The 26588-nt window shown below is 48.3% G+C and overlaps 1 protein-coding gene across 1 annotated transcript in view; it reads right to left on the bottom strand.

Annotated features, from left to right (window-relative positions):
- Nucleotides 1-7425: 7425 nt before the first annotated feature.
- Nucleotides 7426-26588, bottom strand: part of CFAP92 (cilia and flagella associated protein 92 (putative)) — a 113259-nt gene continuing 94096 nt past the window's right edge. Inside the window, exons 11-15 of the mRNA XM_036282231.1 lie at nt 18379-18676; nt 10879-11043; nt 10086-10280; nt 9854-10010; nt 7426-7538 (exon numbers count right to left, since the gene is read on the bottom strand). Coding sequence (XP_036138124.1) covers nt 7426-7538; nt 9854-10010; nt 10086-10280; nt 10879-11043; nt 18379-18676 — 928 coding nt within the window. The remainder of the gene's footprint in view (nt 7539-9853; nt 10011-10085; nt 10281-10878; nt 11044-18378; nt 18677-26588) is intronic.

The following is a 26588-nucleotide window of genomic DNA, read 5'->3' as shown; positions in this document are numbered from 1 at the left end:
CCAAAGTCCTTCCAGAGAATTGAGAGCCCCTCAAAATCACTTCTGGGTGTACCCAGCAGACCCCTCTGCTGGCCCCAAGCACTGCTGCATGGCCCTTCCAGCAGTCACAGACCAAAGCGAACTTTCCAGGCTGGTGTTGAAACAATAGGATGGCCCTTCCCCTGGGACGGTGTGGTCCTCCCAGTCTCCAGGTGGACCAAATGAATCCCTGTGGATTCCCACCACTGATGTTATGTGGGTACCCCCTCCCATTTCTGTTGCTCTGGACTGGGGATCCCTGCATGGTGCTAAGACCCCACACTCCCAGGGGGAGGGAGCTCCTCTGATGGAAAACTGCAGAGTTCACAATCTCCTTTCTGCCCCCAGACCCTGTCCCTGCTCTGGGCAGAGGCTGGACGGTCATTGTCAGTGTAAGGGGCTGGTTCAGTGGAGAGAGCATGGGCCGAGATGTCAGGCAGATGTTTGCTGTGTGACCTTGGGAGAGTCAGCCCTCCACACTGAACCTCAGGTTCTTCATCTGTATAATGAGGACCCTGATTCCAAAGCACTGTTGGGAAAGTCAAAGTAACTTGTAGTATGTACCCAATAAATCTTACTTTCTACTCCTTTCCCTGAGGACTGAGAGAATTGGCTCATTCTTTTGTAATAAGGTTGTCCAGTTCCTTTTAGGAGGGTGGCACCAGGATGTTTGTGAGAGTCATAACAAGGACAGCATGAACTTTGAAGAAGTGGGACCATGCTCTTTCCCTGCTCAGTGAGGATTGGCGGGATGATTAACTTGGCCCAGGGGATGGCACAGAATTCTCTAGAGACTTGTTTTCACACCATCTGGTAAAAATAGACAAGCACTTTTGTGGTCGGTCACCTGTGGTGTTCCAGGGCCCTTGTGCTTTTCCCAGCAGTGTGGGTAAGCAGGACTCCGAGGGCTGGGCTCGGCAGCGAGCCTCCCACGCTGTCTCTGCAGGTGCCTGAGAACATCCTCCACAGCCCGCGGTTCAGCGTGGGCAGTACTGTGGCCGGGATGCCCAAGAAATTGACCAGTAGGTAAGTCCGAGGCAGGAGCCCTTTGTGGCCCAGCCTTGACCCTACTGCTTCTACTACAACTGGAGGCTCTGCTGTGTCCTCGGGCAGGCTGGTGCTGAGCCAGGCCACCGGACAAACCACCCTACTTGTTTAGGATGTGGGCTCTGATTTAGACCAAAAAATGTACTCGGTCTGTCCCCAGAGGGTTACTGTTCCTGTATCAGCACACCTCTATTTTACCTACTCACAAAGGATGAGGGGAGAGGGGGAGGGGACATTCTGTCAGAGGTGCAGAGGGGTAGCTGCTCTGACCACTAAGAACTAAGCTCCTTAGTGAACATCTCAGTGTGAGCCAGACATTAGCACCGATTCTTCCAAGAGCCCATCTTATAGGTGACTGACTCTTTCTACAGTGAGTGATGAGTGGGATCGAGTTTGGAACCCAGGTCCCCGAGCCTCTGGATCGTCCCTTTGTTTTTTTCTGTCATGATACCTGAAACCTGGACTTTCCTTTGCCAGTGAGCTTAAAATTGCCCTGCAGGGTTTTTGCTGGGCATGAAGCATTATTACTGTTAGCTCTGTGGAACAACGGCAGGAGGCGCAGGCGGCCCTAGCTGCGGATGGTGACGGTTACCCTGGGCAGGCACATCGCCCAGAGCTCCCGAAAGTCCCCAGAGTTCAGGGCAAGGTGGGACAGGACGGCTTTGTTTTAGGTTCTCGCCTCCATTGTATAGATGAGGCTCAGGGAGGGTAAGTGGTTTGCCCAGGGCCATGAACCTGAGCTTAAAAGCAGACCTGTCAGACTCCAAGCTCAGGGCTTGTCTCACTCTGCCGGGCTGCTCCCAAGGCCCCGAAACCCTCTGGACTTCTTCCCCATCTGGAAATTCCTCAGTACAGAGCTTTGTGGGGATGCTCATGTCAGCTTCTCCCCACAAAGGATGTAGATTGTAGAACCTCTGATGTTATCCTCCGTCCCAGGAATGGGCCAGTGTGGGTGCCTGTTCACCTTACAGGCCCACTGTGAGGGGTGGTTTGACTGGATCGTACCTGTGAGAGAGTCTGGAGAACACTGACTGCGGGAGCCGGGGGCGATGACTGGGTGGGATGCCGCGGTCTTCCAACGGGTGCCTTTGGAGCGGGGCCCATGGTTCACAGCTACACACTTAGAAACCACAGGCCCAAGTTTTCAAAACAGACCGCCTTCCTGCTCTGGTGATGGACAGCTGTGACAGGTGTGAACCTGCCGCCACTTCTGTCTTGAGCATGTCCGTGGGCCCGACTTTGTGCTAGGTCCTTCCACCTGAATCTCAGGCAAACTTCACAACAGTTCCGATACTGCCCTGCCGAAGGTAATCCCAGCACAGCCAGGGGGATGCTCCTTTGCGCAGCGAGCTGGTCAGTGAGTAGAGGAAGGAGAAGCACTTGCCTGAGGCCACCCAGGGAGATCGTGACAATCAGAGCTCCTGTTTGGTTGGGTCTCATCACAAAGCCCTGTTCTCCCTCCATACAGAGCTTCCCACTCCATCCCCAGCTGCTCTGCCCCATCCCGAGGTCCTTCTTTGGAAGGGAGTTGGCACTGATGACCCCATGCTGACCTTGCTCCCGTGTCCTTGGTGGGTGCTCAGCGCAGAGGGTACCTGTGGTGAGGTGCCGCAGATCCTTGGAGGCTCGGGCTCCATGAGCACCTGCTGCATGACCCCCACATCCTGCTCATCGTTGAGGTGGGCACCCTGCTGCCAGCTCTGCCTCCCTCCACCGTGAACCTCCAGAGCCTTCTGGTTCTGGGGCCAGGCTGGCTCGTGCATTCTCTCATTTGACCTTCCTCACAACTCTGCCTAGATCCTGTTCTGCACATGGCGGGGTTGAGGCAGAGAAGCAACTCACTCAGGGTCCCACTACCAAGGGTCCTTTCTGCTGAGCCCACCAGCTGAACCCACAACCCACTGCCAGTCTTTGCCAAGTTGCTTTTGCCGGCTGTGGTGGCACAAGCAGAGTTCTTTTCCTAGGAGGCCTGGGTTTGGCCTCAGATGCTAGGCCTAGGGATGGCTATTTGGGCTAAGGACAGGGAAAAAGCACATGCGAGGCCCAGGCAGGACCTCACCTTCCAGCTCTATGTGAATGGGAGTAGAATAAGCAAGTCGTCGTAGGGTAGTGGCCCGTCCTGCTCGGTGGGCCTGGGGCAGGTGATAAAGCAGATGAGGGGTGAGTGGAAGGGAAGACAAGTGGCCAGGTTGTAGAGGAACTTGAATCTTCCTGTGAGGGCAGTGCATGGTCCACCCATCACACAGGCAGTACTGCCGGCGCTAACTCACAAGGTGACCTCTACACTGCTGGCCACAGGGAACCAAGAGTCTCCGGATGTACGTCGCCCTGACAGGACTGCAGCACAGCAGCTGCCTCCAGACTGCAAGGATCAGGTAGTGCCATTCCCACTCTCTGCTCCTCAGGTCCCACCTGGGGTGGCAACAGGGGTTGGGCAGTGCAGCCTGGCAGAGCTGAGCTCATTTGCTGGCTTCCTGGAGAGAGGGAAGTCGGGCAGGAGCCTAGACCAGTGATGTGGGGCCTTCACACCTGGGCTCCAGAGCTGGGCCTTCACCTGAGGCTGATGGGAGGTGCTGCCCAGGGAAGTCCTCACTGCCCTGGCCTATTGCCACTCGCCTGGCAGCTACTGCTTCCCACGCTGCTGGGAGCTGTGTTTTCAGAACCTGGGGAATGGAGGTGCCCATTAAAGAGATGCCAGGCTCCAAGGCCAACACAAGACACATTTGTTTCTTCTTTCCCTCCCTTACTTTCTCCCTCTCTTGCTCCCCATGCTCCCTGTCCTGGGGCAGGGCAATTCGAAATCACTGCTGGAGCCCAAGCACCTGTTGCTCCAAGTATTTTGCAGAATGCTTACTGAGAGAAGACCCGGAAGCTGGCTGTGACCCAGCTCCTTGTGGAGGGAGCACACAGGCCCCACCTCACAGGAGACGGCTACTCTCTGACAGGCTGAAAGGCCCAGCCTGCAGCCAGGTGCCCAGCAGGCCCAGACCAGGGGAGGGGCACATCCGGCCTCGGTTGGCCTTTTATGGCTTTGCATGGTCAGGGAGAAGAAATGGGTGCCCTAGAGCTCTGGGGTGCTAAGTGGTTGGGGTCATGTTTCTGGACAGAGGAAGGAGCAGCAGGGCCTTAGATCATGGGGCCACGGGCTTTCTGCAGTGAGCTTTTTTTTTTTTTTTAAATATGTTTTTATTGATTTTTTAGAGAGAGGAAGGGAGAGAGAGATAGAAACATTGATGTGAGAGAGAAATATCAATCAGCTGTCTCCTGCCTGCCCCCTACTGGGGCTCAAGCCTGAAACCCAGGCATGGGCCCTGACTGGGAATCCAACTGGTGATCTCTTGGTGCATGGGATCATGCTCAATCCACTAAGCCACACTGGCCTGGCTGCAGTGGCCTTAAATGGGGCAACATGACCACTGTCCTGGAAACTGTTGGCCTGAGGTTTCGGGACTCTTTGGGTCAAACCATGGACCTAGGGCTGACAGAGAATCTCGGGCTTGTGCACCCCAGTGTTATGGGGAGCGAGCCCAGAAGGGATGTGACCTGGGGGCATTGGGGAGGACCAGCCAGTCTGAGGGAGAGCTGATCTCCACCCTGTCATGATGGAGAACTGCCCAGCATGGTAGTAGGGCCTGGGCCCTGGAGCCCCTGCCGTGCCAGTGAAGGAGGACAGACACCGTGGGGAGGAGGTGCTGTGCGGATCCCTTCCCACTACCAGGACAGCACCAGCAAGCTTGGGAACGTCTAGTACATCGGCTGCACTTGGCGATGTACCTGCTTCGCTTTTGCAAGGTGGTCAGGCCTCTGCCAGACCCAGGGGTGGCAGCCCCTCTAACTTGGGGGCCAGGAAGATGGGGCTGGCATCTATGGGATGAAATTTTGCCAAGTGGCCATCTTTGGGACCAGGCTTAGAAAGAAACCTTACTCACTATGGAGGGGTGTTGGGGAGGCTGGGCTGGCAGTGGCTCCCTGTCCCAGGGACCACTCAGTGACCTGGGTGGGAGACCCTGACAGGCAAACACCCTTCAGGTGAAGAGAGGCTCCCTACATTTGTAGGAGCAGGGCCCAGTCTTGGGACCTGAACTGTGAGGCTCTGCCGCTGAAGATGTATTAAGCACTGGCCTCTGGTCTCAGCCAGGTTCCTGGGACCTGGTTTTGCCTTGACCCTTGCCCAAATCTAGACGGTGAGGGGAAACAGAAGGCAGCCATGAGCCAACCTCCCACAACCCACAGGGAAAGGCAATATTAGCCCCTCTCCCCTGAGGCATAAAGTGAGGCTCAGATATGGGTGATGATGTGCCTGGGGGCGGGGGGTTGCTTTGTGTGTGTATGGGGGAGTTCCAGGTAACAGGCCTCCCCGCTGGGCCTCTGTGTTCCCAGTCCATCATGGAGGAGCAGATGTTCTTGAAACAGGTGGCCAACCTCCTCGTCAACCTGTACGGCATGACAGCTGTGCAGTCTCGGGCTGGCCGATCCATGGGAGCAGGGCTCCAGAACCATGGCCACGAGCTGAGCCCACCCTGCCCTGCCCTTGCCCAGCCCACACAGGCAGCTTCCCACTGGCTTTGTCCTGCTGCACTTTAATGAGGCCTGGGTGGGGGGAAGGGAGGATGGGGCCATTGGGTAGCACGGACGAGTCTCAGGTGAGAGGGTCTGGGCAAGTCAAGGGGCTTGGCACCCAGTTGTGGTCCCAGAGAGGGTGAAGCACAGGGTCCATGCAGCAGCTGACCTGGAGGCCGGCAGGTTCGCCGAGTTGTGGTTGTGGTTGTGGCCTGTGGGGAGCAATGCCAGCTCCATTGGGAGGCTCCACATTGTTCAAGACACAGGGCCACTTCCTTTCATCTTCTTACCTGAGAGGAAAGGGTGGGTTAGTGACAGGGTCCCAAACCAGTACCTTCACCCTGTCTGTCCTCCCCACCCTGCTGGAGCGGGTGGATGCGGTCACTGGGTGCCTGCTGTGTATTTGGTCTTCACGTGCATTGACCCACAGTAGCCCACGGCCACAGGAAGGTGTCCCTCTCGCAGAGGGGGAAACAAAGGCTCAGAGTGTTGAGTATTTTGACCTTGGAACAGAGCTAGTTTGGCTCTGGGCTGGAATTAGAACCTACGACTGGTGACTTCTGAACCAGGCGTCTTGTTCCCAGCTGAGGCACCCAGCTACCTGGGTGGGAGCTAAGAGGTCAGTCACCAGGGATAGAGAGCCCTGTGGCCCAGAGATCCCAGCGTTCTCTCCCTCCTCGGCTCTGGCAGGTTCTGTTGGTCAAGATCTTCTGCATGGAAGCTTATTCTCAGAATCTCTTCACCTTATCTCAGCTGAAAAAGTGTGAGTAAGAATGCGTGGGGTGAGGGTCGGCGAAGAGTGGGGCCGATTCCAGGTATCTGCTGACCGTGTGCTGTTTCTGGACCCTGTCAGGCTTCCAGGGCCTGCTGGCTGCTCACAAACTCCCGCCGAGTGAGGGCTGGGTAAGACCTGCGCGGACCTGCGCGGACCTGCAGCGAGGCAGGGCACAGACCTGCAGACACGAGCTCTGCCCCAGCCTGTGTGGGCCCTGCTGGCATCTGCCCAGGGAAGGTTCACAAGGGAAGGAGGCACCCCTGCACTGCAGCAGAAAGGAGACTGCCCTTCTGGCAGATGTCCCCGGCTGCTGTCCTAGACCATGCAGGGACTCTGCGAGTGCTGCTGGCTTGTCTGGCACGTGCTCAAATTCTCCTTCTGACCCGTACCGTCCGTTCTGCTGGCCTCAGGGCTTCGTGCCATAAAGCCCTGCTGCAGAGACCTTGTGCAGAGGGGCACCTAGTTCTGTGCAGTTCCTGGCTCTGGAGGCTGGCCAGGCCCCCTGCAAGGTGCTGACCTGACAATGTGCCCTGGAGAGCGAGGAGATGGTTCCTCCTGCAGTAGGTGTGAATCGCATAGGGGTCTTTTACTGACCAAATGCCTTCTCTGTACCTCTACTCCCACAGGATCTGGAGTGTTTAGGGAGTGACAGGATAGAGCTTTTATCTGCAGCCCAGAACCATTTCCTGTGCAGGGCCTTGGGGGTTATGAGCCCTCGCTTTGACCCCTCCCAGGTGACTGCTTGGTCCTTGGCAACATACACTTGTTCCCACCTGGGCCTTTCTCTGTGCTTTCTTTGCAAGGATTGCCCTCTACTCTTGAAGTGAGGGTTAACAAGGTGTCTTTAGGTGGCACTAACAGGCCTTTGCATTTTCCAGGCGTCCTTCTGCTGTTACTTGCTGGACGGACTGGCTCCCGGCACGCTGGCCGGCTGCAAGCTTTGGTCTGGTTCCTGGGTGCTTTGAGGCTCCCTCCAGGAAAGCCCCTTGTAGATGTTGCCTTGAGGTGGGAGGAGGAAGCTGGGCTCACTCCTCTCCCTCCAGGTATGTCTCAATCTGCTGCGAAGTAGGCAGAGAGAAGATCGGGAAAGCTGAGACCTGAGTGGGTTTAGTGGGCTGGCCTGCCAGCGTTTTGGTAGCTAATCATCAAAAGGTAAAAGTTTACAAACATTTTGACTTCAGAAATAACTTTCCAATGAAATTCAAGTTCTTAAATGTTGGCAAGGAGGCATTTTGCACAAAATGGAGAGTACATATCTTCTCATACAGCGCCCGGGAAGGGGGTACCTGGAGCTCCCTTCAGGGGAAGCCTGGGAAGCATGCAGACCCCACCCCTTCAGGCAGCTCTCCGCAAAGGGCTTCACTCCAGGCCAGTGGTTCTCACCCTTCCTCATGCCGCGACCCTTTAATCCAGTTCCTTATGTTGTATGTGGACGTATCTGCATGTGGGCAGACCCGCCTGGAGACAGAGGAGTGGTGTCTCGGTTCCTAAGACCATCGGAAATATGTGTTTTCCGATGGTCTTAGGCGACCTCTGTGAAAGGGTCGTTCGACCCCCAAAGGGGTCTAGACCCACAGGTTGAGAACCACTGCCCCAGACCTTGTGGCATGGAGTTCCATCAGCAGCAGATTCTCTCTGTCTAGTTCAGTTTAAAAGGCTGGGGTTCGCCCTGGCCAGTTTGGCTCAGCAGTTAGAGCATCAGTCCGTGGACCAGAGAGTCCTGGGTTCGATTCCCGCTAAGGGCACGTACCTCGGTTGCAATTTGTTCCCGGCCCTGGTTGGGGTCGTGTGGGTGGCAACCACTCCATGTGTCTCTCTCACATCGATATTTCTCTCTCTCTCTTCCTCCTTCTCTTCCTCCCGTTTTATCTGAAGATAAATTCAAAAATGAGGATTAAAAAGATAAATAAATAAAATATAAGGCTGGGGTCTGCCCTGTCAATGGTTAGAGCATCGGCCCGTGAATCAATGAGTCTTGGGTTCGATTCTAGTTAAGGGCATGCACTTCGGTTGCGGTTTGTCCCTGGCCCTGGTCCATGGCCCTGTTCTGGGGGGGAGGCAACCAGTAGATGTTTCTCTCTCTCTCTCTCTCCCTCTCCCTCCCACTTTACCTGAAGATAAAATGAAAAAATATCCTTGGATGAGAAAAAATAAAAATAAATAAAAGGCTGGGGTCACCAGTTCAAGTCTCCCATTTTCACCTGTCATTTCTGAGTTTTTCTTTTTTTATCCTCACTGATGATAAGTTTTTATTGATTGTTTTAGAGAGAGAGGAGGGAAGAGAGAGAGAGAGAAACATCAATGTGAGAGAGAAACATCCATCAGTTGCCTCCTGTACGTGTCCCAACTGGAAATTTAACCAGCAACCTAGGCATGTGCCCTGACCAGGAACTGAACCCGCAACCTTTTGGTGCATGGGACTACGCTTCAACCAACTGAGCCCCCTGGCCAGGGCTGAGTTGTTCTCAGCCCTGTTGCGGGGAGGGAAGGCCCCGACCTCTGTTTGTTTCATGCTTCCAGCAACGTGCACAGGCTGCTTGGGGCGCCCAGGGAACCTGAGCCTGGAAGGCCTGCAGCGCCCGCCAGCGAGGAAGCCGGCATTCCTGCGCTGGGCCACGGCAGCGACTCAGCCCGGGCACACCGACAGGCAGCAGCCATCGTCACCCAGCCCCAGAGCCCGGGGCCTATTCCAAAGGGAGGCAGCAAGGTCCACAGGGGGAAAGACTTCAGGAGCTTGTCAGCATGTCCTCCGCTTCACGGAGCTGTCACCAGCTGCCTCGGAAGGGGGCGAGGAAGGACAACCATCCTATTTAGTCCGTCTTGATTTCTGGGAAGGGTTCTCTGGTGAAACTTGCTGCCAGAAAACCCATCTCTTTTTCTCTGAACAAACATTCTTTCTCCGTTAAAAACAAAATTGGGTTCTCTAGCAACAAATGAATGATTTTGAGGTCTTTTGAAAAATCAAAAGGGATGGAAAGAAAGAAAAGAGGACTCAGAGGGATTGATGTAGCAAGATCCCTGTCTCCCCCACAGAGGGAGATGGCAGCGTCTTGAGCTGGAAGGCAGCTGGAAGGTCCCAGTGAAGCCCAGACCCTCTGCCCCAGCTGTTGGCTGGGCCTCCGGAGGCCAGCTGTGAGGTGAGACAGTGTTGAAGCTCAGAGAGCCCTTAGGTTCCTCTTCCAATTTGCCTTTATATAGTTAAGAAACCAGGCCCAGAGCAATAAAGGCACTTGCCCAAAGCCACATAGCAAATTAATGTTATGGCTGAACTGGAATCCAGGTCTCTGTTCCAGCCCAGCAGTCGGCCTGTGATACCAGGCCCATTCAGAATCCGGACTTCCTGTTATGGGTATCTAAGACCGAGTGGGTACTGCTGGACACAGAAAGCCGCGCAGAGCTCCTGCCTGCAGACAGCATCAGGAGGCTGGGCCTGGCAAAGGTCTGGGCTGTTACCTGCGGCTGGGTCCCGTGCTGGAGGAGCCGGCAGCTTGAGGAAAGGCGGAGGCTTCTTGTACAGATCAAAGTCCCGGTGGCGCTGGTCCCAGCTCCACCTCTCTCGATCCAGCACAGGCTTCAGAACGTTAGCAAGCAGTGCGTTTTCTCTCCACTCCTAAAGCGGGAGCAGTAAGTTAGGGGGAAGGTCCCTGAGGACGCCCCACCTGACACCCTGCTGCTCCCTGTGGACCTGTGTGGTGGCACAAGGAGGCAGCAGCTGGAGGTAATGGTCACTCCTATGGAGACCCGCCACTTGGAATCCACTGGCTGTGAGCCAGGCCTTGCGGGATTTCTCCTTGGCTTTTTTCTCCTCTTCCTTTGAATCCTGCGGCTCCACCATGGCTGAGAGGTATTTCTGTGAATATGTGAATCTTTTCCTTGGTTCCTGGAAAAGAGGGAAAACATGTGGATGGAAGGGTGGGGGCAGACTTGGACAGGGCTGACTGAGCCTCAGGTTTCCAAGCAGGTGTCAGAGACAGCTGAGGGCACAGTGATAGTTCCTGACAGTGTAAGTGCGGTATTCAGATGAACTGAACTGGGCAGTGGCCCTGGGAGGTTACATTATTGTCCCCTTTGACAGAAGCAGCCCTTTTCTAAATGCACCATGTGCTGAAGCCTAAGCCAGGGCGCTTCCTTCAGGGGGACACCTGCTTTTCTTCTCCTCCCTTCAGTGACACCAAGCTGCTCTGCGAGGTGAAGAACCTGCAGTGGTTTGCAGCTTCGGACATGTGAGCGAACACTGAGGACCCCTAGCTCACCCCTCCCTGCACGTGGATTCCCATTCAGTGTGGCAACAGAACACCTTTCCCCGCACCTGATCCCCTGCTTACTCCCCTAGCTGGTTGGCTCTTACCCACACACTGGAGATCTGATGACCTCCAGGCAGGATGGTCAGAGAGGAAGAGCTGCTAACGGGATGAGCAAGCCGTGGTCATCCTGTCTGGAGTATAAGACTTGACAGTTTTTCTGTGCCTCTCACTCACCTTGGCCATCTCACAGTACAGCTCCTTCTTGGCCAGCTCTGTGGAATTCAGAGTCTGCATACTATAGTTATAGACAGCACCTGTGGCAGAGGCTGAACTTCTAATCACCTTCACCAAAGACTTTGGAGGCTTCTTGCTCACCTGGTAGGCTTCTGCGATATTTTTCTAAAGAAAGAGACACCAGTCATTATCCACACAAGACCCCTCACCACCAACTACCTGCTTGCTTTCAGCCCTGGGACATGGCCGCATGCAGGGATCAGTTCTAGAATACTGGAGTTGAGATTTCATCACGGAACCCTGCCAGAGGGCCATCTCGTCCAGTCCCTACAGTCTACAGAAATTCTGTGGACCAGAAGTGTGGCATTTGCCTAAGGCCACTGGGACTGCCACACTTGGCCAGAGCTTATAGCTCAGGTGTCAGGCGTGGGAGAGGCCTGAGGCTTTCGTGGCATCTACCGGGGAGACATGAACTAGCGGCAAGGACTGGCTGTGTGTATGGGGCGTTACCCCCCTCTCCCCACAGCCTCAAGATGGTCTGCTGGCTTCCTTTGTGCATGAAAATAGCAAGTTACCATATGATTTCACTCATATGTGGAATCTAATGAACAGACTGTACTAACAAGCAAAATAGAGACAGACTTATAGAGAGCAGGCTGACAGCTGCTTGGGGAGGGTGGGAGTAGGGTTGGTTAGGGGAGATGGTGGGCTTGAGCAAAATAGAAAAAAAAGAGAAAGAACTACAAAAATAAAATAAAATAAAAATCCAATTGAGATGTAGAAATTTCCAGGACAGCCAATAATATTGTAATAACTATGTACGGTGTCATATGGGCACTAGACTTATCAGGGTGATCACTTCATAAGGTATATAAATGTCTAATTACTATGTTGTTCAACTGAAACTAATATTGTATGTCAACTATAGTTGAAAAATAAAAAACAATTAAAAATAGCAATGAGGAAAGAGATAAAAGATAAAATAAGATTTCAGAGAAAGGTGGCTGGGACCCAAAAAAAGAAAAAGAGGAAGAATTTTACTCTAAATTGTTAACCACAGCATAACTTGCCCATCACTTGCCTATCAACCTTCAGCAAAATAACTCTCTTTCACTTGAAAAATATTTTTAACTCGAGATGGTGACCTTGACTCATTTATTAACATGACTTGGGCCAGCCCCCAGTGTCTTGACTTTGGATTCTTTGAGGAATTTCTGTTAGAGAGTGCAAAGTGATCAAGGGAAGGACTAAATAGATCTGTGATTCACACACACAAGAGAAATGTTGGTCGAGGAACAAGACACCTGTGGGTTGGAGCAACAGACTGAAGGCAAAGGCAGGCTGAGGGTCATTGGATAAGGGACAAAACTCAGGCCTTTGAGCAGCTTTGAGAAGACTATGATAGAAAGACCATATAAGCTAGGATCCTGTCATGGCCCATATGTAGCTCCAATTAGAATATTTAGTATTTTATCCAGTTTTTCTGGTTGTCTTCTAGGAGGGGTTGTCTGAATTGGCCAGTCTGCTTTTTTTTTTTTTTTTAATAATAATTTTTTTTCTTTATTGATTTTAGAGAGAGGAAGTGAGAGGGAGAGAGAGATAAAAACATCGATGAGAGAGAACATCCATTGGCCACCTCCTGCATGCCCCCAACTGGGGATTGGGCCCACCACCTGGGCATGTGTCCTGGTGCATGGGTTGAACTGCTGAGCCACACCGGCTGGACCAGTCTACTTTTAATAAAAGTAGAAGTCCTTGTTCCTTCAAAACCCTAGAACAGGTGGATAACAGCCTGGGAAGACAGATTCTTCCTTCTGTGATACTTCCCTTAGAGTTTTAAGTCGAAGTTCTGACCAAAAGAGGTTCCTTGCTGAAGTGAAAATAGTGGTCAACTGTTGTCCTGCATTCCCGGGATTCCTTGCCCTGAGGCTGATCTGCTAGGCACCTTGGGGAAGATGGACTCATAGCCAAAGTAACTAGATACCTAAGAAGTATATTCAATATTAAAGGAAGACCACCAACTGAACCACTGAAGCTAAATTATTGGAAGGGAAGGGATAAAAACTTAAGATAAATGTAATAATAATTCATAAAAGATATAAGTGACTGTATTAGCAATGGTCTGCAAAGTTTCTTTTTGTAATTCAATTTATTGGTGTGACATTGGTTAGTAAGATTATATAGGTTTCAAGTGTACAATTCTGATACATCATCTGTATATTGCATTGTGTGCCCACAACCCAAAGTCAAATCTTCTTCCATCACCATGTATTTGACCCCTGTACTCCTTACTACCCCTTACCTCCCCATCCCTCTGGTAACCACCATACTGGTGGTTTCTGTGGCTATGAGATTTTGAGTATTTTTCTTGTTTGTTCATTTGTTGCTTTCAATTTTATATCCCACATATGAGTAAAATGATATGGTTCTTAATTTTTTCTGACTTATTTTACTTAAGCATGACTTTCTCAACAGCCATCCATGTTGTTGCAAATGTATGTCATCTTTTCTTATGGCTGAGCAGTATTTCATTGTATATATGCACCAGCTCTTTGTTGTTTTCCTTTAATTCTCAGCTGAGAATATGTCTTTACTGATTTTAAAGAGAGAGGAAGGGAGAAAGAGAGAGAGAGAGAAAGAAACATCAATGTGAGAGAAAAACATTGATTGGTTGCCTCCGGTACATGCCCTGACCAAGTATTGAACCCATCAATCTGGGTATGTGACCGGGAATTGAACCCACAGCACTTAAGTGTATGAGATGATGCTCCAACAATCGAGTCACCTGCCAGGGTAATATCTTCTTTATCCAATAATCCAGCAAAGAACACTGGTTGTTTTCATATCTTGGCTTCCATAAATAATGCTGTGATGAATACAGGGGTGCATACACCTTTGCCAATAAATGTTTTCAAAATTTTCAGATAGATAGAAGAGAGATTGCTAGGTTATATGGCAGCTCTATTCTTAATTTTTTTTTTTTTAATCCTCACCTGAGGATATTTTTCTATTTATCCTCAGATAAATAGAAAAATCTCAGAAAGAGAGAGAAAAGAAGAGAGAGAAAAATATTGACGTGAGAGGGACACATTGACTGGTTGCCTCCTGCATGACCCTGACCAGGGCAGGGGAAGAACTGCAACAGAGGAATGTGCCCTTGACTGGAATGAAACCTGCGATTCATTGGTCCGCCGGCCAATACTCTACCGCTGAGCCAAACCGGCCAGGGCTATTCTTAATTTTTAAGGAGCTCCATACTGTTTTCCATAGTAGCTGGACCAGTTCATATTCCCATGAGTAGTGAATAAAGTTTCCTTTTTCTTCACAACCTCTCCAACATTTGTGAGGTGGTATCTCATTGTAGTTTTGATTTGCATTTTCCTAATAGCTAGTGAAGTTGAACATCTTTTCAAATATCTGTTGGCCATTTGCATGTCTTCTTGGAAGAAGTGTCCAGGTCCTCTGCCCCTCTCCGCTTTTTTTTAAAGAGAGAGAGGAAGGGAGAGAGAGAGAGAGAGAGAGAGAGAGAGAGAGAGAGAGAGAGAGACATTGATTGGTTATCTTCTGCACACACCCCCTACTGGAGATTGAGCCTGCAACCCAGGTGTGTGCCCTGACTGGGAATCCAACTGATGACCTTTTGGTACATGGGACAACGTTCAACCAGCTGAGCCACTCCAGCTGGGCATGCCCATTTTTAAATTGGGTTGTTTGGTGTTGAGTTGTATGAATTCTTTATATATTTTGGTATTAATCTGTTGTCAAAACTGTTGTTTGCAAATATCTTCTCCCATTTTGTTGGTTGTTTTTTGTTTTGTTGGCAATTTCTTTTGCTGTGCAGAAGGTTTTTAGTTTGATATAGTCCCAGTCATTTATTTTTGCCTTCACGTCCCTTGCCTTTGGGAGTCAAATTCATAAAATCTTCTCTAATACTAAGGTCCATATGTTTAGTACTTATGTTTTCTTCTATGTAATTTATTGTTTCAGGTATTATATGTAGGCCTTTGATCCATTTTGAGTTAATTTTTGTGTATCATCACAAATAACAGTTGAGGGTCATTCTTTCGCATATGGCTTTCCAATTTTTCCATCACCATTTATTGAAGAGGCTTTCTTTCTCCATTATATGTTTTTGTTTCCTTTATCAAAAATTGTTAGCCTATATACATATGGGTTTATTTCTGGGCTCTCAGTTCTGTTCCACTGGTCTGTGCATGTGCTTTTCTGCCAAAATCATGATGTTTTGATTATTGTCACTTTCTAGTATAATTATAAATCAGGTAGTGTGATGCCTCTGGCTCTGTTCCTTTTTTTCAGAATTGCTTTGGCTATTCAGGGTCTTTTGTGGTTCCATACAATCTGATAGCTTTTTGTTTTATTTTTAAAAAATATGTCATTGGTGCCCTGGTTGATTTGACTCAGTGGTTTGAATTGTGGCCCACAGACATAAGGGTTGCAGGTTTGATTCCCAGTCACGGGCACACATACCTAGGTTGCAGGTTCGATCCCTGGCTCCAGTCAGGGTTGAGTGGGACGTAACCAGTCAAACTGTCTCTCTCAAATTGATGTTTCTTTCTCTCTCTCTCCTCCATCTCCCTCCCTTCCACCCTATCTCTATCTAAAAATCAATGGAAAAATATCGTTGGCTGAGGATTAAAGAAAAAATCATTAAAAGATGTCATTGGAATTTTGATCAGGATTGCATTAAATCTGTATATTGCTATGGGCAATATACACATTTTAACTATGTTGATTCTTCCAATCCATGAACATGGAATATCTTTCCACTTCTTTGTGGCTTTTTCAATCTCTTTTAGTAATGTTTTATAGTTTTCAATATATATGTCCTTTATATCCTTTGTTAAGTTTATTCCTAGGTTTCTTATTCTTGTTTTAATTGCAAAAAAAAAAAGTTTTTTTTTTTCCCCCTGAAATTTTATTGTTAATATATAGGAATGTAGTGGATTTTTGTACATTGATTTTGTATCCTGCAACTTTACTGTATTGCTTTATTGTTTCCAATAGTTTCTTTGTGGAATCTTTAGCGTTTTCTATATAAAGAATTTTGTCATCTGCAAAAACTGACACTTCTACTTCTTCCTCTTATTTGGATGCCTTTTATTCCTTTCTGCTGATTGCTCTGTCGAGGACTTCCAGTACTATGTTAAAGAACAATGGTGAGAGTGGACATCTCTGTCCTGTTCCAAAGCTTAGAAGAAAAGCTTTCAGTTTTTCACCATTGAGTGTATTAGCTGAGGGTTTGTCATATATGGCCTTTATTATGTTGAGATACTTTCTTTCTAAAACCATTTAACTGAGTGTTTTAATTACAAATGGATGTTGTATCTTACTAAATGCTTTTTCTTTATTTATTGATATGGTCATATAATTTTTATCCTTTATTTTGTTAATGTGCTGTATTATATTGATTGGTTTGTATATGTTGAACCATCCTTGTGCCCCTGGAATGATCAACTGAGAGTCTTATGGGAGTCCCTTTGTAGGTGACTCTTTTGCTGTTTTTTAATATTCTTTCTTTCTCTTTAACCTTTTCAATTGTAATGATGATGTGTCTTGGTGTGGGCCTCTTTGGGTTTGTCTTGTTTGGGACTCTCTGAATTTACTGTACTTGTTTGTCTATATATTCTTTTGCCAGGTTAGGGAAGTATTCAGTCATTATTTCTTCAAGTAGGTTATCATTTCCTTGCTCCCTTTCTCCTTCTTATTGTCCCCCAATGATGAGAATGTTGTTATGCTTGATGTCTCAGAGGTCCCTTCAACTATCCCCATTTTTAAAAGTCTTTTTTTCTTTTTGTTGTTCTGATTGGGTGTTTTCTGCTACCTTGTCTTCCAAATCCCCAACTCAAACTAATTTGCATTTAAAGCCATTTTAAAGTAGAGATACCTGAGACAATAGAAACATAATTTCCCTTTTTTTTTTATCCTCACAAGAGGACATTTTTCCATTTTTTTTATTCAAGTAGAGTAAGAGGGAGGGAGAGAGAGAGGGGGGGGAGAGAGAGAGAGAAACATTGATGTGAAAGGGACACATTGAGTGGTTGCCATCTGCACAACCCAACCAGGGCCAGGGACAAACTGCAACCAAGGTACATGCCCTTAGTGGGAATTGAACCCGGGTCTCTCTGGACCTCAGGCCGATGCTCTAACCACTGATCAAAACTGGCCAGGACAGAAACATAATTTTCTAAAGTTCTGAAACAGTATTTCCAAGTGATGTCAAAAAAATTAAGGAGAAATGGGCATATTAAATAAGCTGTACAAACATACTATAAAATCTTGTACAGCAATATTATTTAAAAATTTTTAGAACCCCTTGTTTCATGGCATTAACCAAATTGTGTAACCCATAATGAGTACGATATATTCATGTACTTGTGTGTGTACATATGTAACTACATTGAGAATGTGGGATATAGGGGGAAGGGAAGACTGCTCATAGTTTCAATATTATTTGAATTTTTTTTATAGGCATTGTACCTAGGTCTTGTTTTGGAATTTATAAGAAATTTAAAGAAAATAGCAACCAGGACATATAGCACATATAATACTTTACAGAATATGGCCAAGGATGTATAGAGGAAAATGCATACTTTCTTATTAAACAAGAAAAGAATAAGAATTAATGAAAGTCAACTTAAGCAGCTTTTAAATATCAGAAAAAAATAAAGCTGAAGTTAATGAATTAGAAAAACAGAAAAAGGAGACTGATAAATCCAAGAACGGGTTCTCTTAAAAAACTAAAAACCTAAACACTAATGAAATAAAACAGCTTATTTATTTATTTCTTTTTCATAAAGAACACACACATACAAAGTGTACACACATCTAAGGGACTTTTCCCCCTAGAGACTGTTGTGGGGAGTAGATCCAGTAGATTCTGGAACATACAGACCACTAGTGGACAACTTCAAATCCCATCTTGGATGTTGGTGTTTTTGTCTTTTTGGGTGGTATTGAGGTGAAGGAGGTTCTTGTTGGCTATTCAGGCCATATAACACCCAGCCTCCTATCACCTCATCAGCTTCTCAGTCTCCTACTCTCTTTCTTTTACATTTTCTCATGCAGATTTGGTTTATCTCCTGTGTTGCTGGGACATTTGATAACATCCATGCCCTTAGCAGCTTAAGATATATCACACACACACACACACACACACACACACACACACACACGAGACAGTTCTTCCTCAAGGATAAACTCTGTGACCAAGGTAAAGGTAATATGCCTAAGGGCATTCCTTTTCACCTTTCAGGAGGATGGGATATGCCGGGGCTATGAGTGAGTGTTTCTGGTATGGTTCAGCCCTGTGCTCGGCAGTTCTTGCCTGTCCTGTCTGCGATCCCAGGCAGGAGAAGAGATACAGGCCAGAGGCAGATGCCCCATTGGAGATTTGGCTATCTACCCAATACCTCCCAGCATATGACTGAACAGCTCAGGCGGAGCAAAGGCCCGGGACCACTGACCGCAGAGAGGACCCACCTGAATCAGACTACGATTCTTGCCTTTATATTTCATCATCGCAGTGTTCCGCCACCGCAGGTACTTCTCCTGGTGGGCAAGAATCTCATGAGTGAGGGTAGAATTCCGACTTTGAAAGTCCTCCAGATTGGAGGTGGGGTGAGATGGGATGGTCCAAAGTGTTTCGTTGGCAATTTCTTCCAGTGAAATGGGCAAGCCAAATTCTTGGCTCAGGTCTCTGATCATGTCAGAGGAAGGCAGAAGGTCCCCTGTGATCACCTCCCTGAGCTTGGAGCTGTAAAGGCAGATGCAGTAGATCCTGGAATACAGAAGAGCCTACTTAGTCTCACTTTCCTTGCAAGATGGGTCAGACCATCCCCATTTTACAAGAGGGAATGACAACTCAGAGGCATTGATTAGCTGGTAAACATGCGTTTGTAGGAGAAGCAAAGCATCCGAGAGCCGCCCACTCCCATGTACCCCTCTTTGTCATCTTAGTGGGAGAAAGGGCTTCTTTGCAGGTGGGGTGCAGGAGGTAAACCTGGGGAGGCTCCCACTTAGCCTGGGAAACACTGCCACCCCTTCTCTGCTGGGACTGCTCAGGCACAGGCAGTGAGGAGCTGGGGAAGGCCACAGAAAATGGGACTCAATGGATATGGGGTTCTGTCCTCTTCCTTCCCTTCCCATCCCCTCAGGAGCAACTTGGACCCAGCAGGGGCTGTGCAGCTGAGCGGAGGGCCAGCCAGTGGGGCCCAGGCAGGAGGGCTCTGAGCTCCATGGGTGGTAACTCTTTTGATATTTTCCTTTGATCTCTGAGTAAATTCTAAGTGCACAGGTAAGGGACAGCCAGGCAGGCCGAGAGCATTGCAGGTATGGTGACCTTCGGCTTCTCACTAGGACAGAACCCCTGCTCCCCTTCCTTCCCTTGGACACCCTGCCGCCTTGAGGAGAGCTTCCGTTCAGCCTCTGGTGAGCACCTGGCCCAGGGTATCTCCTGTCACTGCAGGCCTGGACCGCCTTCCAGGAGAGGCACCACCACCGCCCCCTGTTGGGCTCCTGCGCTGCTCATGGCCCTTCACCTGGAACCGAGTGACAACGGGACTGCATTTGTGTCCCTTACGTGGTAATCGGCAGCTAACCGGTACCCACAGCCCCGGGTGGGGCGGGACTCCCTGCCATCATACCCCCGCGCGCGTGACCTTTGGTGGGGTATGCGCAGTGACGCCTCCTCTACACACCCACGCACTGCGTGTCCCCTTGGAGCCAGGCTGGTCCCCGCATGCCTGTGCGTCTCACCTCACTGTGCAGGAATGTTTGGGAAGTCCTGTTCCCAGGCACAGCCAGCCATGTGGGCATGGAGAGTCCTTCCAGAGCCTGGGTAGGATCCCTGGGGCTGTGGGGACCTACAGTCTCTGGCACCCGCCAGGGTGGCGGCACAGTGCTGGCTACGTGGGAGGACAGGCGGGGAGCAGCAGGATGCCCCCTCCGTGGGCCACACCTTCTCCTTTGTTGTGTCCTGCTCCGCCTGGGAGGTCGGAGGGAGGGTGTGGGGGCACACGCCTTAATCCTGGAAACTGTCCCCACCCCGCAGCAGAGGGGCCCAAGGGGAGGGGCAGCTTCTACAATATACTTAATAACTTAGTTGAATGAATGAATAAATCTCTAAACCCACCAACACCTCAGAGGAATCTGACATAATACTGCAACTCTTAACTTTTCTACAAATAGAAGAAGAATCAAGGCTAGTTCATAATGTTAAGAGAAACTCCTTTGCCCTAAATTTAAATATTAATAACTATCTAGTTATGGAAAATATGGTATAATTCTATTATTCTCTTCATTATTTTCCATGCTTGTATTTTACCTCTGTTCATATAAACTTAATATTTAAGATGTTAAATAAGATTCATAAAATCATTCATTTAGAATTTTTTGAGCTGCTTGAGAAATGACAGGAAATAGAAAGTGGTGCTAATTGTCATTTCAGTATTATTAAACAGCCTTTTCTTAGTCTACAGGAGACCTTTGTCACCCTCTCTACACACCCACCTGAACATTACACCCAGCATAAGACAAACTATCAGTCACAAAAAAGAACAAGCTTCCTCCTATTTAGTAAGAGTAGGTGGTAAGGACAAAATAACTTATTTTATTTTAATCCTCACCCAAGGATGTGTTTTCCACTGATTTTAGAGAGAGAAAAGGAGGCGGAGAGAGAGACAAACATCGATCAGTGCCTCTTGTACCAGCAACAACCAGGGATTGAACCTGCCACCTTTTAGTGTATAGAATAATGCCCCAACCATCTAAGCCACACTGGCCAAGGCAAAAATTACTTATTTTAAAAGTTATTAACATGAACGTTTCTGGAACAGAATGTGTGCGTTACTAACATTTTCCATCTGGGTTCTACACAACTGCGATTTTCTATAAATCTACAAAGGTCAGTGAAAGTCACAGCTATGTCATGAGCAGCGTGTGCTTGTGCACTGGGGCGCCCTGCGGATCATAGCCAGACTTCCCAACACACCCCATAACTGTTTACTGACTGCAGGAAACATTCCTAAGTCAGTGTTTAGGAACTTTTTATCAACGTGTTCTCTTGCAATGCTGGAATCTTCTAGATTTGGTATTGTCCTAGAATACCCCAAACATAAATTATGATAAAAATACATGAACTGAGGCTTCTAGTCATTTTTTTACATCATCGAGATTCAGTTTCATGGCCTCCCGAGCCACCACTGTGCGAAGAGTCGCTTCTTTCTCTTTGCTGGTCCTAAAGCAGATGAGATGCATGGACCATGTCTCAATCCTACATCAAAAACAAGAAATCTGTCCTCCCACAGATCTTCCCAGCAGTGCTCTGTAAAAAGGTTTCCTTTAGAGCTTTTGTTTACTTTGCTTTTTTTAAATCCTCACCCGAGGACATTTTTCCATTTTTTGTTCAGACAGAGTGGGAGGGAGGGAGGGAGGGAGGGAGGGAGAGAGAGAGAAACATCGATGTAAAAGGGACACCTGCACGACCACTGCACGACCAACAGGGTCAGTGACAAACTGCAACCGAGGTACATGCCCTTAGAGGGAACCAAACCCAGTTCTCTCTGGACTGCAGGCTGACGCTCTAACTGCTGAGCCAAACTGGCCAGGGCTTTTGACTTTGTTTTTGCATGTGTTTTATTTTTCAATTACAAAAATGATTTTAAATAAAAAAGAACAATTCTGTGTTTGTGATGTCACTACCAGTGCATTATATTTTCCGTGTCTCCCTTTTGTACCGTTTCTGTCACTGGCGTTTGCTTACGCACTTTCTCCACCAAAACTGGGTGTAAGCTGGGAACTTTCTCTTTAATGCATAACATTTGGAAGTATTCAAACTTTTCTCCAGTATTTTAAAAATTTAAGGCGTCTGTCACTCCACAGTCCGCTCAGTTACAATGTAAGGAATGGGAGTATGTTTCTAAGTCATGTTAAGACAAGAAGAGAACTGTTTTTAGGGGCTACAGGACTTGCAAAGATTCTACTTGGTCTTTAGCATTGCTCAGCTTGAGATACAAGCTTCACAGGAAGCATTTGGGGAGAGCAGCTGTGAGTCACATTTGTTGGTAAAACCAACTCTGCTGCCACATTAACACTCTTTGCCCATTGCCTTCCTCATGTTCACCACCTCCCAAGTCTCTAAGATAAGCCAGTCAGTCCTGCAAACGCATGTGGGATGCTGCTTCTTCACAAACAAAGGTCCATGGGAGCAAGTTTTAAAATGTAATAAAAAGCCCTGGCCAGTTTGGCTCAGCATTTAGAGTGTCGGCCCGTGGACCGAAGGGTCAAGTGTTCAATTCCCGGTCCAGGGTGGGTACCTGAGTTGCAGGCTTGATCCAGGGACCTGGTTGTGTGGGAGGCAACCAATCAATGTGTCTCACATAGATGTTTCTCTCCCTCCCCCTCCCTTCCTTCCACTCTATCTAAAAGAAAATTTTTTAATGTAATAAAATGAAAAAGACCACGTGATCTTTCATTTATTCTTCCATATTCTGGTGGTTCCATTTTCATTTTTTTTAGGCTCTTCCATACTGTGTTTACTTTTCCCAAGTAAACTCCCAACTGACATTGCAGGAACATGCTTGAGTTGGCCTTTCTTGGGTCTGTATTTTTTGGCTTAAAAAAAAAATTGTGTGCATACCTGCTTTGCATTTTAAGATTCTTGTCTGCATAGCAAAGCAAAGTGATGATGATTAACTATCCAGCAAGACTGCCACCCCATCACAGCGATGTAGGGACAGAAAACTGCCCGGTCAGAAAGGGCGTTCGGTGGCCTGTAGGTTGCTGCACATCTGCCACACTTTCAGTGTTATGGGCAGGTGCTCAAGGAACAAGCTGGTTAGGAAGGTGATTCACTCTGGGCTGAGTTTCACTTTGTTGTATTTTTTTGTTGGCATCAGATGGTAATTTGAAGATAATTGTGTGGTTTGAGATTCTTGTTTCAAGCCAATCTGTCCTAGGCTAACAAATAGCAAAAGTACCCTCTGATCATTAAAAAAAAATTTTTTTTGCCCTGGCCAGTTTGGCTCCACGGTGGAGCGTTGGCCTATGGACCAGAGAGTCCCAGGTTTGGTTCCTGCTAGGGGCATGTACCAAAAAAAAAAAAATTTTTTTTTTCTTCTTCAGATAGAGTGGGAGGGAGGGGGGGAGAGAGAGAGGGAGAGGAAGAGTCATCAATGTGAGAGAGACACATTGACTGGTTACCTCCCCCACGACCCCAACCAGGGCCAGGGCTGGGGACCAAACTGCAACTGAGGCACAAGCCACTGATGGAAATCGAACCCACGAACTCTTTGGTCCACAAGCAGACGCTCTAACTGCTGAGCCAAACTGGCCAGGACTACCCTCTGATCATTTAACTGTATCTATCCTTCATTGAGTTTGAACACATCTATTTGAATTTCTGCCTTTGAATTTCAAATATCTGAACAGGCCTGCTGCAGAACATTCATAAATAACACTGAAATGATGCCAGATGTGCAGCAACCTACAGGCCACCGAGCACACTTTCTGACCTGACAATTTTCTGTCCCTACATCGCTGTGTGTATGTACTCAGCCAAAACAACTGAGCACATCTGATTTCTCCTTTCAACTTTTTGTATTTTGCAATTGGAATTCAAACATCTCACTTTTATTTATTTTTAAAAATTTAATTAATGTTTTGTTAATTCTCACCCAAGGATATTTTTCCATTGATCTTTTAGATAGAATGGAAAGCAGGAAGGGAGAGAGAGAGAAAGTGAAGCATCCATGTGAGAGAGACATATCAATTGGTTGCCTCCTGCATGACCCTGACCAGGGCTGGGGATCGAACCTGCAACCGGAGTACGTGCCCTTGACTGGGAATCAAACCCATGAACCTTCAATCTGCGGGGTTAAGCTCCAGTTGTTGAGCCAAACTGGCCAGGGCAAACATCTCACTTTTAGAATTCAAGCACTTAACATACGCATTTCCTTTCAATGTATTAATGAAGACAGGTGACAATGTCTATTTTAAAAAAAGAGTCATCATTTCCCCAGATGGCAGCACTAGCAGCTCCCTCCTTGCTCTTGACAGCAGTAACCTAGCTCCGTCTGATTTTTTTTGTTGTTTTAATCCTCACCCAAGGATACCTTTCCATTTATTTTCAGATAGAGTGGGAAGAAAAGAGAGAGAGAAACATCAATGTGAGAGCGACACATCGACTGGCTGCCTCCCACAGGACTTGACCAGGGCTGGGGACGAATCGCAGCCCAGGTATGTGCCCTTGACTGGAATCGAACCTGTGACTCTTTGGTCCAGGGGCCAACGCTGTACCACTGAGCCAAACTGGCCAGGGTGCTCCACCTGATCTTAAAGCACAAACCTGTTGTTCTCACAGGAAGGGGAGTGTAACTGGGTATGTACTTCACTTTGGCAGAAGGTGCGATTGTCACACCAGTAAATTCGAGGACATTGTGTTGTAATGGGCACCAGTGTAAAGGAAGGAATCGAAAAAAAGCTTTCCCAGAGATACCTGGGTCTGCTAAAACCCCGACTTTCTTTAATATGCCTTTCCCACAGTGGGCAGAAGTTCATTTTGGGCAGCATCATCATTAAATAAAGTTTTATTGGGGTGGTGTAGACTTATTTCATGTATGAAGACCCACAAAGCCCAGAAGTCCCCAGAGATGGGTGAAGACCCTATTTTATATCAACATTAGTGGTTTCTATATATAATGACTGAAGTAACATGTGCTGAATGAATCCTGCTTTGCTTATGTTTAAATGATCCACAACACCTATGAGTGTTAGTATTTTGTACTGGGAATTTATTTTCATTATAATCTTTAATAATGATAAATCCTCCCAATACCTCAGCCCACCACTGCTAGTAGTAAGAGCTGCCAAAATAGCACATAACTTCTCTGACTTTTTAAAAATCTTTACCTGAGGATATTTTTCTATTTATCTTCAGATACAGTGAGAGGGAGAGAGAGAGAAAGAGAGAGAGAGAAACACCAATGTGAGAGAGACATATCGACGGGTTGCCTGCCGACAATCCCAACCAGAGCCAGGGCTGGGGACTGAACTGCAACCAAGGTACATGCCCATGACTGGAATTGAACCCATGACTCTTTGGTCTGCGAGCTGATGCTCTAACCACTGAGCAAAACTGGCCAAGGCACTTCTCTGACTTTTAACGAAGCTTAAACTATGTTGTGCCCCCCAGGCTCTGATTGGCTACTCAGGCGGATTTGGTGATCACTGTTGGCAGCTGGGATCTGCAAGGGACTGGATGAGCCAGTGTTGCCCGGCATGTGGGACCCCAGCATGCAGAATGGATTCACATGCTCCTTTACACTCCGACATCCCAGCATTCACGAACGGGGCAGTGGCACTGCACGCTGGCACCGGAAAGTGGCTGGGTGTGGACAACAGGTGGCAGTTGGCTTTCCTTGGAAATGGTTGTAGTTTAATGCCCTGTTGAGACTATAAATGTTGGCTTGGTGCACATGGTGAAATAGAATGGTTTTATCAGAAAGGATTATGTCCTCGGTGACCCTGGAAGCTGAGCTCTGAGGTTGACGCTAGTAAATGGTGTTCCTGACAGTCTCAGGTTATGACGTGATCTTGGGAGCTATGTCAGGAGCACCTGGCATGCTCTGTCCACACTGGAAATAATCTTTATTAATTTGCAGGTTAATTTCATATCACCTCTCAAACAGGCATTTCCCAGCGATTTCTCTTCTCAAGATGGGCTGTGAAATACCTCCCTCTTAAAATAGCAGAGAGGAGTGCAGACCATTTTGGAACTGTTTCTGCGTCCATGGTTGAGCCTGGCACAGACAAGCCGTGGTCCTGGCGTACCACTGCACTCTGTCTGTCTGTCTGTCTGGTTTGGAAACACCCGTGGAGAATCACCCTATAGGCCCGGGGACCACTGATGAAGTCGTCTCTAGTCTGTGTTGGAAGACCTGGCTACACGTGTAGGGTTAAACATATTCACTACTCAGGGTAAAAGGAGAAAATATAAAGGAGGCCCAAAGGGGAGTGTCGTGCTTACCGGTGTTTCTTCAGTTGTAAAAACCATCCACATGCCAAACAGGAAATGAGCGGGTGGTGGGCAGGGCCCCCCACTGCCTAGGGGCTATAGGGCATCGAGGCCAGCAAGGCCTCTGGAAGGTGACCTCAGGTGTCACAATGGCAGGACTTGGAGCAGCCATGAGGGAGAGGCTGGGAGGGGCTGGGGAGCCACACCCTGTTCTGTGTGTGCCAGGACAGGGCTGGCCAAGGATTTCTGTTGGACCCTGGTCTACCCAGCAGAGGAAAAACCACCTCACTAAACGGTAGCTACTGACTTGTGGCCCCCAGGGCATGGCTTCAGTCATGGGGGGCACTCCAGAAATCACACAATGTCTCCGAAAGAGGCAGCTAGGACCCCCCATCCCTTGTCCTGAGCTCGCAGTTTCCAGACACCTGCCTCTTGGGACACACTGCTAGGACTCCAGGGAACCCTGCTTACCTTGTGGGGCTGAGGCTGGGTGAAAAGACGGGCTCTGGGGGCAAGCTGGGGAGAGAAGGCTTGTGCCCCACAGAGGGTTAGTCTGCTCACCTTGGGGTCTTGGCCTCTGATCTTCACAAGGGAATGGTCCCTGCTCGCTCTGGGGTCCCAGCCTCTGCCCAGATTTGGTTTTGTGAGTGGAGCTCTTGGCTGCCCTTCTCAGGCAGGA

Source organism: Molossus molossus, unplaced genomic scaffold (assembly GCF_014108415.1).
Source record: "Molossus molossus isolate mMolMol1 unplaced genomic scaffold, mMolMol1.p scaffold_m16_p_4, whole genome shotgun sequence".
NCBI classification, from domain to species: Eukaryota; Metazoa; Chordata; class Mammalia; order Chiroptera; family Molossidae; genus Molossus; species Molossus molossus.
Note: the sequence above shows the minus strand (reverse complement) of the source record. Positions and strands in the feature narration are given on the sequence as shown.